The sequence below is a fragment of the Geotrypetes seraphini genome, chromosome 17 (assembly GCF_902459505.1).
Source record: "Geotrypetes seraphini chromosome 17, aGeoSer1.1, whole genome shotgun sequence".
Lineage (NCBI taxonomy): Eukaryota > Metazoa > Chordata > Amphibia > Gymnophiona > Dermophiidae > Geotrypetes > Geotrypetes seraphini.
The window spans coordinates 20,846,532-20,862,716 of NC_047100.1; the positions used below are offsets into that span (position 1 = coordinate 20,846,532).

At 42.1% G+C, this 16,185-nt stretch overlaps 1 protein-coding gene across 5 annotated transcripts in view; it reads left to right on the forward strand.

Annotated features, from left to right (window-relative positions):
• Positions 1 to 1,889: 1,889 nt before the first annotated feature.
• C17H3orf14 (chromosome 17 C3orf14 homolog) overlaps positions 1,890 to 16,185 on the forward strand; it is a 28,208-nt gene continuing 13,912 nt past the window's right edge. The window contains exons 1-3 of one of the 5 annotated variants that reach the window (XM_033926214.1): positions 1,890 to 2,091; positions 8,967 to 9,059; positions 13,725 to 13,848. In XM_033926214.1, the coding sequence (XP_033782105.1) occupies positions 9,007 to 9,059; positions 13,725 to 13,848 (177 nt within the window). In that variant the 5' untranslated portion in view covers positions 1,890 to 2,091; positions 8,967 to 9,006. The other 4 variants (XM_033926216.1, XM_033926213.1, XM_033926212.1 and 1 more) reach the window with 4 other exon arrangements.

Below are 16,185 nucleotides of genomic sequence, written 5' to 3' on the forward strand. Positions count from 1 at the left end.
AGTATTGCTGGACTCCTTTGTGCTTGCCTTATGCTAGAGATTCCTACACATTCATTGGGGAGGGGGAGTTAATGGATATGTTATAGATTGCTCCACTATTCTAGAAAGGATGGGCTGAGATTGATTGTAATTTCTCTTTGGATGTTGGATAATGTCAGCCTTTTTCTTGTTTAGTGTTTGTAGTTTATTATGGTTGTGATATGTATAATGCTATAACAAACTAATAAAAATTAGAAAAAAAGATCAGCCCCCCTCCCTTACCGTTCTGAGACCATGTTCAGCATTTTAACCCTGGGCTGTCTTTATCGGACCAGCTGCTGTTGCACCAGGGCCCCCTTTTACTAAACCGTGCTAGCGTTTTTTAGTGCCGGGAGTCGCACTGAATGTTGCACACTATTCCTGACACTCATAAGAGTTCCTATGAACGTCAGGAGCAGCGCATGGCATTGCTGGACTCTCAGCAGTTTAGTAAAAGGGGGCCCAGGTGTATGGTTACCATATGGCTCCAGAAAAGGAGGACGGATTGAGACATCCTGGTTTTACTTCCATTGCTTTCAATGGAAGTAAAACCCAGATGTCTCTATCCATCCTCCTTACTTAAGGTTGCCAGATTTTACGATTGTAAAATCTGGACACCCTAGACCCGCCCCTAGCTCCACCCCCCTGCTGCCTGCTTTGGTCGGGCAGGAGGCAATCACACATGCATGGATTGCCCTCTGCCCAACATAACTGAGAGGAGGCTTTTCAAAACCCGGACAAAGTGCCGGGAAATCCGGATGTCTGGTAACCCTATCCTTACTTCCATTGTTATCAATCTAGCCTCTTTTTTTCTTAAGCCATATGGTAACCCTAACCAGATAGTTCTGAAAATGTCTCACCCCGACCCCAGTCTTTCCTCAAATTAGTTTCCCAAACTTGCATGATGCCAAATTACCCAGCTCTAGGCTGGAGACTTTTTGGCCAGTACTAGTTTGTAGCGTGCATTCCAAAGCCTGTGAGCATCCCCTCTGGTGCATTATGGGACTCGTAGTTTATAGCGCCTACAAGTAATCACCCAGCTCTAGGCTGGAGACTTTTTGGCCAGTACTAGTTTGTAGCGTGCATTCCAAAGCCTGTGAGCATCCCCTCTGGTGCATTATGGGACTCGTAGTTTATAGCGCCTACAAGTAATCACCCAGCTCTAGGTTGGAGACTTTTTGGCCAGTACTAGTTTGTAACGTGCATTCCAAAGCCTGTGCATCCCCTAGGTGCATTATGGGACTCGTAGTTTATAGCACCTACAAGTAATTACCCAGCTCTAGGCTGTAGACTTTTTGGCCAGTACTAGTTTGTAACGTGCATTCCAAAGCCTGTGAGCATCCCCTTTGGTGCATTATGGGACTCGTAGTTTATAGCACCTACAAGTAATCACCCAGCTCTAGGCTGGAGACTTTTTGGCCAGTACTAGTTTGTAAGGTGCATTCCAAAGCCTGTGCATCCCCTCTGGTGCATTATGGGACTCGTAGTTTATAGCACCTACAAGTAATCACCCAGCTCTAGGCTGGAGACTTTTTGGCCAGTACTAGTTTGTAACGTGCATTCCAAAACCTGTGCATCCCCTCTGGTGCATTATGGGACTCGTAGTTTATAGCACCTACAAGTAATCACCCAGCTCTAGGCTGGAGATTTTTTGGCCAGTACTAGTTTGTAACGTGCATTCCAAAACCTGTGCATCCCCTCTGGTGCATTATGGGATTCGTAGTTTATAGCACCTACAAGTCCCATAATGCACCAGATGGGATGTCAAAAATCCAGAACTGGGTAACTTGGCATCTCTGAACCCATGTTGATAACCAACCAACGTCTTGCACGCGCAGGAGAGTACGGGGGCATGGCTTCAAGTAGGGCAACGGCTCCTTCCGCGCCAGGACTGAGTGACGCGTGGCCGAGGCCCCACCTACTGCCCCTCACCCGGCAAAGGAAGTGAGCTCATCCCTGCGCCACCAATCCTCCTCCGCAGTCGCGGGTCGCGCGCTGCCCCGTTGCCCTAGCAACAGCCGTAAACCGACGAGCGAGTAGAAGGCGGAAAAGAAAAGGGTCCGTTTTTGCCAGGTTAGTAAAGCTGTAGCTACTTCTCGGTCCCTCGAGAAAATGCCGTCACGGGGTATTTATGGCACTGCGTAGCTTAGCGGCCCTGGCCTGCTCTTAAAGCGGAGCGTGGATCGTTGCTTTCGGCCGATGACAGCGGTTGAGACGTGGAGGGAAAATACTGGATTTGGTGGATGCTTTTTGCCGTTGTGCGAAGTGAGTTGAATTCGAGGTATATGGTAGGTATTTTCTCATCCCTATAGTTTAAGTCAGGGATAGGACGCAATCCAGTCGGGTTTCCAGGATTTCCCCAATGAATATGCATTGAAAGCAGTGCATGCACATAGATCTCATGCATATTCATTGGGGAAATCCTGAAAACCCGACTGGATTGCGGCCCTCGAGGAGGGACTTTGAGACCCCCTGGTCTAAGTGATCTATGTCAGGGGTGTCCAATGTCGGTCCTCGAGGGCCGCAGTCCAGTCGGATTTTCAGGATTTCCCCAATGAATATACATGAGGTCTATTTGCATGCACTGCTTTCATTGTATGCTAATAGATCTCATGCATATTCATTGGGGAAATCCTGAAAACCCGACTGGATTGCGGCCCTCGAGGACCGACATTGGACACCCCTGATCTATGTGCTAAGCCTGCCTTCTAACGCATAATTCTAGCTCTTCCATGCACTAAGTCCCCCCAGTGCTTCCCAATAAACCTCCCCAATCTCAAAAAAGGGTCCTTGATTCGGAGGGAGGGTAGCGGCGCCTCTGGATCTGAATCCCTCCCACAAATGTCATTATTAGAAACTCAAAAAAGCGATTAACAGATATTTGAGAAAAGTGATATCTGTATGGAAGTCCTTCAAAACAAGGAGAGAAGGCAAAAGCTAGTAGATAGGAAGGGGTAAAACCCGCACGTCCTTAAAAATCTGAGGTCCCTGCCACTTGTAGTTAGTTTCTGGCTCTGACAGACCTTGATGACAATTTAGCGCTGACGGATCCGTCTCTGCATAGGGAGGGAAAAGTATTAGGATCCGTCAGCGCTAAAATGTCAAATTTTTATGATAGATGAATTTTAAAATGATTTATTATTGTTTTATTGGTATTGTGTTATATGTGTCTGAATGGTTATGTTTGTTGTTTGAAACCCACCTAAGTATTAGATGGAAAATAAGTTTTTTAAATAAGTAGTTTTATAGGGCATTTAGTTTGCTGTAGTATTACTACTTTCCAATCATATTACATTTCATATGAAACCTCTTCTCTCTCAGATTTTTATAAGCTGCTCCTAAACACTTCTATTCAAAAGAATTAGTTGTGACAGCATACAAAACAAATATTTTTTTATTTTTTAAATCGTTATTGATTTTCAATTACTAACAAAAAGTGCAACACAATATTCATATCAGTAACAATATAAACCCCCTACCCCATAATTACATCAAAGAATCACACTAAAGATATATCCCTCCCTCCCCACCAGATGTGTCTGAATTATACCAACAAAAAGAAGGATAAAAGAACTATAACAATTGTACAAAAGACATCAATGGAACCCAAACTAAGTTAAATATCTTAGAATGCCCTAGTATGTCGGCATTCATTTTCTCATACCTATAGCTTAAACATAAGCTCGCCCACCAAAAGAAAAATTAAGTCGATCACAGTTTTTCCAATTACGAGTTATCATCTGCATGGCTATCCCAGTCATAATCAGAAAAAGCCGGCATTTATATCGATCCATGGGGGGCTTAATATACAGTAGTGTTCCACATATAACTACCTCATATGTCAATGGAATTATAGATGCCAGTATGAGATTAATCTGTCCCCATATTAACTTCCAAAAGTTGAGTATCAAAGGACAATAGAACAACAGATGATCCAATGTCTAGATGATAGTGCCAGCATCTATTAGATTTAGAACTGTCTAACTTCTGTAATCTAACAGGGGTTCAAAAAGATCTATGTAAGAAGAAAAAACAGGTTTGTCTCATAGATGCTGACGCTGTACATCTCATCCTCCAAGTCCAAATACGTGGCTATCAAGACACAGAAACACAAAACATATTTGTCAGACATTTTAAAATTTAACAAGAATTGCCACTTATAGTCAAAGGAGCCTACTTTCTAGGATACCTCTGTGCTAATAAACACAACGTTCAACTTTTCAAATCAAACTAATTCCGATTTAAATTGTATAATTTCATATATGCTCAGAGATATGAAGCTGTGAGGAACTAAGGCCTCCTTTTACGAAACTGTGATAGCAGTTTCTAGTGTGGGGAACCGCGCTGAATGGCTCACGCTGCTCCCGACGCTCATTGAGTTCCCCCATGCTACAAACTGCTATCACAGTTTTGTAAAAGAGGGGATAAGTCCCCATCAAGGAGCTTACCTCCCAATCATTGCATGTGAATTCATTGCAATTTTAAATCTTAAGTGTCTCTAATGATAGCCAGGAAAATGAAAATTAGAAAAAGCCACATTTCCAATTCAAGGGGGTCCTGACACGGACCACGTTTCGATGTTTTCCTCAGGGAATCCGAACAGGATTGAGAATAAACTCATATCTTATTGTATGGAGAGTAAAACAGGGCTTCCGATGTTGAACCAAAAGTTCCTGGTTTACTCGTTACACTGTTCTTGGTATTCAATCTCTGTCATAAATGCCAAAGATCTACAAACTTCACCACATTCAAACGTTACTGATGCACTAAAAAGTTTGCATGCAAATGATTCATAAGGAGGTTTGTTGTAATCCTCGTCTCTCTCCGATTGATGACTGCAAGAGCGACTCTCACACATGCGTAGAGCCGGTAGAGAAAGCCCGAACAGCAGTCTCCTGCCGCTCAGCTGTTCAGAGCAGGAAACCATTTTTTATTTTTTTATAAATGGGCACAGATGCTGTAGCTACCTCATTAAAAAAGAAAAAGAGCATCCCCCTCCCCACCAATGATGATCCTCCTCAATGAACCGGCACCGGGAACTGACTCCCCCCATCTACCCCCGCAGCAGCGAAAATAGTAGGAGGAATGCCCACTTCCTCCTGTCATAAGAAAAATGGCAGGAAGGATGCCCACTCCCTCCTGGCATGGCGACTCCCATTTCGGTTCAGTGTGCCATGAAGGTGGAGGATCTTGTTTTCTTCCTGTGTCCAACAGAAAAGGTATTGGGGGGCGTTCTGGGGTCTGGGGGAGCATCCAGTGGCAGGAGGGAGTAGTGGATGTCCCTCCTGCCTTTTCTTGGGAGGGGGGAAGGGGGAAGGGAGGGGATGGTTTAGCGTGGGGGGCTCCATTGGCAGGAGGGAGTGGGCTGCCCTCCTGCCAATTTTTTTCTTGCATGGGGGGAGTCACCATAGCAGGAGGGAGAGGGCATCCCTCTTACCAATTTTCTTTCACATGGAGGGGGGAGTCGCCATGACAGGAGGGAGTAGGAATCCCTCCTGCCAATTTTTCTCACTTGTGGGGGGGGGGGGGATGTGGACATTCCTCCTGCTATTTTCATTGTCACAGGTGAGGGGAATCGGTTCCAGGTGCTGATTTGATGTGGAATGCCATCATTGGTGGAGGGGGAAGTGTCCTTTTTTTTCTTGTAATTGGCTTCTAATGGGGCAGATGTGCATGTGTAACATGGCACATCTGTGCCCATTAAAAACAAAAAAGGTTAGACCAGTCGCTTGTTTTGGTATCACTAAAAGCGATCACTTTTTTTAGTGCACCGGGAAGCCATGTTAGAGCATCAATCGCTCTAATAGTTTACATGGCATTTCAATATTAATCAGCTTATTTGTATGGTTGGATAAGGAAATGAGCGATTGTGCAGAAAACCACGCAGTGAGCCGTTCTCTGCATTGGGTCGGCAAATGCAATCGTCACCAAAGCTGGCTTTAGTGCATCTGAGCCTCAGTCTTGCTTTCCTGCTAGGCCCCTTATTCTCGGTAGTTTCTTTCCAGCTCCTTTCTCACTGTGAGCAGAGGTAGAACTGAGAGTGTATTTGTATGGGTGGGTATGGGTGTTCTCAACACTAGCTCAGCAGTGCTGATGGGAGTCTCTAAGGTTAATGAGTTCCTCACCTGTGCCAAGTGGCTCAGGGGTAGTGGTCCTGGCTGAAGTCAGGATGGCTCATTGATCACCTGCAAGCAAGAGCAATTCACTTGGTGCAGGGGAAGGAGATCCAGATGGTGTCAGACAATGCCACAGTGGTGGCTTACATCATCTAGCAAAGAGAGACCCAAAATTCAGCAGTAACCCTGGAGGCTGCAAACATCTGTAGCTGGACAAGGTTCATCTTTGACTATCTTAGCAGTTCTCATTACTACAGTGGTAAATGTTCTGATGCCCTCTCTCTCCTTCCCCAAACTAACTATGGTAGCTTCGATGCCACTCCTCCCAGGACAATCCTCAAAAAATGTATAATTAGTCATCATACATATAAATAATTAACTCCTCCTTTTATAATGCCAAGCGAGCGGCTGCTGAGCGGCAAAAGCCCCAAAGCCCTTTAAATCCCTGTGGGCTTTGGGACAGTTACAGCAGCAGCCCGCTCTATTGGGCTTTGTAAAAGGGGCGGGAAGGGACTTTTATTTTGTATATACATAATAAGGGATATCCAGCGGCCACTTGTAATTGGACTATCTGGAAATTCCCTCTCTCCCTGTGGATGAAAGTACAGGCTGATAGTTCATTTTGAGATTATGAAGTTCTTTGCTTCAGCTGCAGACGCTTTTGGTTGCACATCATGCAAAATTGGTGCCCTAGGTGACCACTTATTCTTGCATAATGGTACTTGGCTTGCAAATGGGCTATCATTGATAAATGTCTTCTCCGCTATGTAAGCAATATGTGTATTTAGTATTTTATTGTTATTTTATAATTATTTTATTCTTAAGCCCACTTATTGAGTCTTAATTTAATTCTTAATATGCCGTAATGCTGTATGGTACTTAGCTCGGACGTTGTATATTGCCCGGCTTTCCTCCACTGTTACCATACGGCATTACGGCATATTAAGAATTAAATTAAGACTTAATAAGTGGGCTTAAGAATAAAATAATAGTAAAATAACAATAAAATACTAAATACACACATTGCTTACATAGCGGAGAAGACGTTTATCAATGATAGCCCATTTGCAAGCCAAGTAACTAAGATTAGTTCTGGTAACTGGCTATGGGCATTTGAGATATATAGTCTTCACCTTTGTTTATGAGTAAGTTGGGATCTTCTTGATCTTCAGTTGGCCTTTTTCTAAGGGTCTTGAGTAGTTATACTGTTAATTGGATTGGACTGTTTGTATATATCACATTTCTACTTTTTCAGGTATTTTATAAACAATAGAGAAAAAATAGTTTTTTAATCTTAACATTTTGACTTGTAAAGTAACTATAGATTAAAGTCATTGTTTACAAAAATCACCACTATTCATTGTGACTATCCTGAAAACTACATGGAAGGGCCTAAATCGCTAGTCGCCCAAAGTTGGACATGGGAAAAGGTCCGTTTTCTAAAAATACTTACAACATATTTTTATTTTTGAAAATCATCTAACTGTACGTCTAGCCATCTGATCGTCCAGACCGCTAAGTCGTCTATCACTTCAGGGAAGAATTTAGGGGCTGGGTCATTAGAGTGGGCAGACTTGTTGGGCTGTGGCCCTTTTCTGCCGTCATCTTCTATGTTTACCTTTATACCCCATTTTTGTCCAAAAATTTGTCCAAGTCAAAAACGCCTAGAAAAAGACCTTTTGGACATGGACTGGACTCCCAAACATTGCACCAGAGTAGTGGGGTACCTTACAGGGCACTGCTGTGAACTTCACAAAAAGGGTGCCCCATACTTATCCAACCACCGACTAGACCCAGCTGTCTACCACCCCAATAGCCCTTATGGCTGCAGGTGCCACTTATATGGCAGCACATAGAGTGGCTTATGAGCCTGGGTCCTCCTCTCCATGGTTCACTAGCCCACCCCCCCAGACCACTTAAGTTATCTCTGTGCAGCTCTACTAGGCTTTCCTATGTCAGGTGCCGATGTTCTGGAGGCAGGTATGTAAAGTTGTTGTTATGATTTTTTATGGCAGAGGGAGGGGAGGGCAGTGATCACTGGGGGAGTGTGTAGGGCAGGGGTGTCCAATGTCGGTCCTCGAGGGCCGCAGTCCAGTCGGGTTTTCAGGATTTCCCCAATGAATATGCATTGAAAGCAGTGCATGCAAATAGATCTCATGCATATTCATTGGGGAAATCCTGAAAACCCGACTGGACTGCGGCCCTCGAGGACCGACATTGGACACCCCTGGTGTAGGGGGTCTGTACTTTGTCCCTGCAGTGCTTATCTGGTCACTTTGGATACCTTCTTGTGACTTAGACCTGGTTTTAGATGGCCTAAGTCACAACGTCCAAGTTCCGTCTAGGAATTTTGTTAAACTTTCGGTTATACATGCGGTACGACTAAGTCTGGGATGGCCCACGTCCTGCCCAAATCCCAACCTCACCACTCCTCCTAAAACGTCCCTTTTAGCTCTGGGTGTACTGCAGCACTGTGAAGGCCTAAGACATTTTTAGATACGTCTAAAACCCAGTTCGATTATCGGCACTTGGATGACTTGTCTCACTGATCGTCTAAATGCCGATTTAAGCCGGTTTTTAAACGTATTTCCATTTCGATTATGAGCCCCACAGGGTTCACAAATGCAGCTACCAGTGAATCAAAACGGAAATGACTAGTAAATCTTCTAGCTGGCTGGCTGCTCCTAATAACAGAAACAAACAAGCACATGTTTTGTGACATCTTTCAGTTTGCAATGCTTTCACAAAGTGAGTTTATGAGATTTTACAATTATTCATAAATTATTCATAGCTGTTCAGCCACAAGTAAAATAATTTTCTATCTTTCAAGAGACTGCTCTGACTTTTTTTTCATCAAATCAACCAGCTGAAGATGAAATCATATTTGGCTCAAGAAGTTGATCTGAGCAAAATTCATGAAAATATGTAAGTTCAAGATGTATCTATCATAATTATTCACTGCATGTTTTTCTTACCCTTTGCCACTGTAAATATCATTAGTATCCAAGTTTATTTAAAATTTGATAAACCAACTAATCAGAATTCTAAGCAGTGTACAATATAAAATACATGTAGAATATTTAAATTTAACAAATATAGATGACTCAGGGGACTTGACACATGACATGACGTACAGAAACATATAGAATATGGGAAAGAACTACAATCTTTGAAAGTAAAGATCAAAAAAGGGAAAAAAACAATTAGGGGGAAAAAGCAGTTTAATGAGTTTTGTGACCTGAGTGCAAACGATTCTGGTTACATTCATTTCTAAACTCAAAAACATTGGAGGGGGGGGGGTAATGGTAAGAAAGCCCACATGCTGTAGGCATACTGCTGTCCGAAACAACCAAGATCATTTGGAAGCTTTCTTGATCATAGTGAAATTTTGGCAGCTTTATTGTTTGTTCCAAATAATTTCAAGCCCTATATAGATCTTAGGGCTCCTTTTACTAAGCTATGATAGCGGCTTTAGAGCGTGCTTAGCGCGCACAGAATTACCGCACACACTAGACGCCAACGCCAGCATTGAGCTGGCGTTAGTGTTCCCGCGTAGCGCGGGGGGTTGCGCGCGCTAAAAATGCTAGCGCAGCTTAGCAAAAGAGGGGGTTAGTGTTTGGTAATCATTTCCATTCAGTGAAGATTTCACAGTGCTCCTTATGAGGAACTGTTTTCTGCCTGTAGCTGGATGAAAGAGAGCATGGCAGAAATATATGCTGTTGTGACTGAAGCACAGGAATGTGACTTAGGAGGTCAGACCCTTCCCTGCCACTGACTGACTCTGAGAAAGTTGTGTTATCTTTGTGTACCAATGTTTCCTCTACTCTTACTTTTTAAGTTCTTGTGCAAAAATATTTTTGCCAGGTTTTTAACATTTTTGTAAGCAATATTGCTGAAGGGCTGTCATTTAAGGTTTGCCCCTGTACGGATGAGACCAAAATTTGCAATAGATGGTGTGAATAACATCTAGTGAAACCTGAAGAATGGTTTGAGATTTGGCAGATAAGATTTCATGCTGAGAAATGTAAGGTCATGCATTTTGACTGCAAAATTCCAAGGGAACGGTACATTTTAGGGGGTGAAGAACTTTTGTGCATGGAAAAGGAGTGGGATTTAGGTATAATAAATAGTATGTGATGATCTTAAGATGACCAAACAGGTTGAAAAGGCAATGGCAAAAGTTAGAAGGATGCTTGGGTGCACATTGAGAGGTATTGCCAGTAGGAAAAAGGAGATATTGATGCCCCTATATAAGACTCTGGTGAAACCTCATTTAGAATATTGTATACAATTCTAGAGACTGAATCTTCAAAAAGATATAAACAGAATGGAGTTAGTCCAGAAGAAGGTTACTTTAATGGTTGTAGCATTCATCATAAGCCGTATGGGGACAGACTTAAAGATCTCAATATGTATACTTTGGAGGATAGGCAGGAGAGGAGAGATATGATAGAAATGTTAAAATGTCTATGTGGCATAATTGCGCATGAGGCAAGTCTTATTTGAAAGGTAGCTCCAGAATGACAGGGCCTAGGATGAAGTTAAGTGGTGATAGGCTAGGGAGTAATCTAAGAAAATACTTTTTTACAGAAAGAGCAGTAGATGCACGGAATAGTCTCCTGGTAGAGGTGGCAGAGAGACAAAGAGTGTGTCTGAATTCAAGAAAGCATGGGACAGGCACTTAGAGAATGATACAATGATAGAATTCTATTTTTACTATACATTTTTAAAATTTTTGGAAATATGTTCAAAATAACATTTGAAAACCTTATCAAGATAATACAGTGACCCATTAGAAAAACTTCCCTATACAAGAAGAATATAAAGAAACAAAATTATAAATGCTAATTAGCTCACTATAAAGAAGGGGGATGGAAAATAACTGGAGATCATACGGGAAACAGGATAATAAGAATATGAAATCCTGAATACAACTGGATTTATCCACCATCAAATTGAAAACCCTTAACTACTTATCTAGAATGCTTAGATGTAAGAAAAGTCTTTAAATGAGCAAGGTCAAAGAAAGCATATTTCGCTGAATTCAATTTCAACAAACATTTTACAGGGAAACTATAACATAAAAGATGGACCTAAATTCAAAGCCTCAGGATGCAATCGAAGAAATAATCTCTTTTCCTGGGTTATCTAGGAAAATTCAAATCCTTTGACTCAAAAATAATGCAGAAGCTTTGCAAAAGTATTTAGATCATGTTCAAACATAACTTCTGAAGTAGAAGCCTCTAAAAGACCCGACACATCCAAACTGTCTATACATAAAGGTTCCTGATTGTGATCCTGTTGTTGATCTCTCTCTGCTGCGACCTTTTCTTCTTATCTGCCAGAAGAAAGCAGATAATATTCAAAGATGGTATTGCCTCAGATGGTATTAGCTAGCTGTACAACAGGGAAATTCAAGAATCTAAGATTGAGATGCCTAGAATGATTTTCCAAAGCAGCAAGAAGGAATCGAGACACCGACCAAATAGCAAAGTAAAAAAAAGCACCAGGGGCTTCGCAGAGTGGAATAGTAGAGTTCTCTTTATGTTCAAATCCTTTAGCCTCATATTATAAAATTGGTTTGGCGCTTAAACTACCAATACCACACCCTCACAAAGTCCATCGTTTGTAAAATAAAATATTTCTAAAACCAAGTGACACCGAACTCGCCGTTCCTACACAACAGAAGCAGCTTCTACCCATATAAACCAGAATCTGCAGTTCCAACACCGTTACAAAAGAAACCCTCACTGCTGGTAGATGCCGGTTACTCCGCACTGGTAGGTCATACTGTATAGCATAAGTGGTCTCCCTTGGGTTTGTGTTTTTTTTTTTAAGGGAAAGAAGAAAATTAGAGACCGAGTCAAACCCTCTATCACTGGAGGGAGGGTAAGGCAGCACCGTTCAGCCAGACACCCCTGTCTCACTAAAGAGAAACCTCATCAGGAGACAATAACTATCCAATCACAGCCAGAATCCAGGAGCTAGCTGAATAGCTACCATCACTTGCTGGGAGATACAGCATACGTAAGATACAGGAGGCGTGCCAGCCAAAAGGACCACCTGTTAATCAGTTTCTCTATCCCCACCTGCTGGTAGATGTGTGCTATCCCACTACTCTCTGGATTCATTTGCTGCTATTGCTAAGGAAAAATATTTTCTAAAATACCGAAATATTTTTCAACTTTGAGGTTTTCCTAAATAATTTCTGCTCACTTCCTCTCAACCACCACCCACCATTACTAGTGGGGGGTTTGGTTTCTTTTGATTTTGATTATTTTTCTCCCTCATTTGTCGTAAGGATTATGTTCCTAATCAATTAGTGCAGCTACATTACCTTGCACTAACCGATCAGTGCAGGATTAGTATGCGAGTGTTTACTGTCTACAAAAATAGATGTTAAGTGCTCACATACATTTTATTGGCGGAATGATAATGGCAACTTTAGCGAGTGGCCATTAATAAGAGAAATTGAAAATCAAACATTTTACTACTGCAGTAAAAATGCCTGGGAAAAACTCATGCAAGAGCACCCTAAGACCACTTTATATTACAACTTAGTAAAAGGACCCCTAAAATGTTAAATTTTCATGATGGGTTTGGTTTAGTGCGTGTCCATGCTAACTTGATGGAGTGTATTTTTCTTTTTTTTCCTTCGTGAATCCTTCAGTTATGGTCTTAACTTAGTAAAAATGGTAGGTCAAGACCTGAACAGTTCATCCGTCTGCCCAGTCGCACATATAATTTATGATTAAAATTGTCTGGTTTTGATTTCCTTGGGACATAGACCAAAATCTGCATGTTGTTATCCTTGGATTCCAACTACGGAGTTGCTGTTGAGGCCTATGCCAGCCTATCCAAACCATCTTGCCATTTATGGGACATTGACTATATAAAAAAAAAAAAAGTCTGCCTGGAACCTGTCCTCACCTTCCAAATTACTGGAGTTTCCATCAAAATCTTCTCCCAGCCCATCCTAAACCAAATTGCCATAAATGGGACACACTGTGCAAGTCTGCCCAGTGTCGGCCTTAGTTCTTCACATCTAAACACCATTTGACACATCAAACACACGTGCAACCATTGTTTTGCATTCTTATTTTTATCTTTGTTATTTTAATTTATTTTCTTGTAAGTGTTTGGCTTCAATAATAACTGAACTATTTGTAAAAGAAGACAGTGTGGCTGTATCAACTGATTTTGTAGGTAATCTACTGGGAAACTGACAGTTCCTGTCAACCTGTAATTTTAAAAATGTGAATGCAGCTTAGCTTGTCATTACAGTAAGAGTTAATCTGACAAGGAGTACATAGTATGCCACAGGACCATGACATCAGTGAGTTGTTAACTGTCTGCTTGGAAGTATTTTTGTTTCAGTGAAGTAGCTGACTGGTTTTTCTCAAAACTTGATTATCGTGACTGCTTTAGTGGGTGAAATTAGATAATTAGTATGTAAGGTGTTTTTTCTTTCAGACATGAGGGTGAGCGACTCTTTTCACTTCTTTGTGCATGTAATGTCAGATGACACAATTAGTTGGAGAGAAATAGACAAGGTTAAACTCTACTTCTTTCACTACTTACAATATATAGATTATCCCGAAGAGTCAAATTGCTTCAACAAATGGAAAATTGCCTGGAAAACCATGAAGCAGAAAAAAGATGTCGCCACCAAGAAGTTGATGCTGCTTTTAAACGGAATCGGACACTATTAGATGTAAGATCCCTTGGGAAAATATGTATTAAAATACAAATGTGGTATTTTTTACAGAAATAATTATGTCATGCTAGATGCTTTTACTTTAGATGTAAGGTGATATGCAAATTCTGAAGGACCCCTTCCTAGAAAGCGTACATCCTATTATTCCGGAAGCATCTGAAAACTTGGTTATTCTCAAAAATGTAAATCTCTCTACCCTCTTTATAATCACTAATTCTTATTATGTTTTCCCTTCCTTATTTTAAAGTTCCTGTAAACCGTGCCGAACTCTATCTTGGAGAGGATGCGGTATATAAACTTAAGGTTTAGTTTAGTTTACCTGAGGCAATGAAGGGTTAAAATGATTTGGCCAAGACACAGGGAGCATCAGTGGGGAATAAGGATTTGAACTCCGGCTCCCCTAGTTTTCAGCCTTCTGACTGAAACAGCAGGCTAACCCTTCACTCCCTGTGAAAGGATATCATTGTGAGAAACAAACAAAGTTATAGAGACAGTTTGCTACAGGAACAGAATGCAAGAACTTCTTTTGAAAATAGGAGGCCTCGTCTTTACAACACTTGAAGGATGCCTAGGTAAAAGGTTCATATGTTCTGCCTCTTTTAATGAAAGACAAAAATAAAGACCTCCCATGCACTAACTTTTAATTAAATTTGTATATTTTATCACACCTTCATAGAAAGGAGATGGAAAACCACTATCCAATACAATAGGTTTGTCATTCTGGACAAGCAGGTTATCTGACCGGTCCTCATCAGATTGTGTCCGTCAAGACTTCTGAACTTACTGCAACAAGAGGCTGGGAGTTTTTTGGTTTTGTTTTGCCTTTACTGCTGCTTACCTGAGCTCCGCGATCACAGCCCTGCACTGTACTTCCCACAAGAGCCTAATGTTTCTGTTCTGCTCTGCTCTTTATTTTATTCGAGTTATTTTCAGATTTTCTTCAGTCGTTTGGAGCTTCCCTGTTTCTGGGTCCAGCTCTGCTTCTATGGAGAAAGAAGCAGACCCTCTTCATCGATATCTTCCCAGACGGGCTGATGCCCATGGAGAACCCATGGCACTTTGGTCATGTGGCATGGCTCTTAAGCGCTCAACTTGGAGGAAGCGTGCTTTTTTGGATGTAGTTATCTCAATTATTTTTTTAACTCAGTGACACCCTCTACTATGGCAACTTATGCCAAAGCCTGGAAGGCTTTTCAACAGTGTTGTGCTAAGAATCACGTGGAGCCTGAGAGGGCTCCCTTTTTGGTGGTCCTGATTTTTCTTCAGGTGGATCTAGAAACAGGTTTAGTAGCTTAGCCTCCCTTACAGTTCAGGTTACAGACCTTTTATGTTTTAGAGCACGCAGAGGCGCTAGTTCGCTTACTGCTCATCTCGCTGTGTCCAGGTTTCTGGGAGGAGCACTTTGTTTGCGACCTCCCTTGTGTTTTCTTTCTACAGGGCCTTGGAGAGGCCTATTCGAGCCACTGAAGAATGCTTCTCTTCTCGATCTGACAGGACTGTCTTTTTGGTCTCTGTTGTCTCAACACGGCATTTTTGGGGGGCTTCAGGCTTTTTTGTACAGGGTGTCCTTTATACATTTTCCAGATGTGGGAGTTTTCTCTGTACTGTACCTTCCTATCGAAATGCTAGGTGACTTACCAAAGTAATGGTAACATCTAGAGAGGGACAGAAGAGCATGCCCTCAACACTGAGGTCCCAAAAAGCAGCATCAGAACTAGCTGCCACATCCACTTGGTAAAAACCGGGTAAAAGTATGAAGAGAGGACCAAGTAGCCATCCTGAATCGCGTGACAGTCCATGCACGATGCAGCCACAATTCCAGTCGAATGGGCGTTATGCAAAATCAGCGGCTGCTTGCCACGAGTGATGGAAGTCACGGAAATGGCCAGTCAAATCCACTGAGCGATCGAAGCCTTGGCCGCCAGCCAACCACGGCGAGGCGCAGCAGTCAGGATAAATAGGTGATCAGACAGCCGGGAAGCATTAGTCCTCTCCAAACAGTTGAGCAAGATTCTCCTGACAGCAAACTTGCAGAAGGAAAAGCAGACAAACAAACTTCCTGTTTGGTATGGAAGGCAGAAACCACTATGGAATCCAGAAGGGAAAGTTTATATCTTTGATAATCTTTTTTCTATTAGTCCCTATAGGATTCCATATGACCCGCCCTCTCTGTGTACACTCAGTTGTTTGGAATAGCCTGCTTCTTTCTGCCTTGATGATTCTCCTTACAGGCTTGAGCTTTCCAGCCAGTTGACAGATCCTGTGGAGTGTTTTCTGTGAGTACAAGCACTACTGAAGGCCTTTCTTGGGGTGCTTGTTGCATGCAGTAGGTTA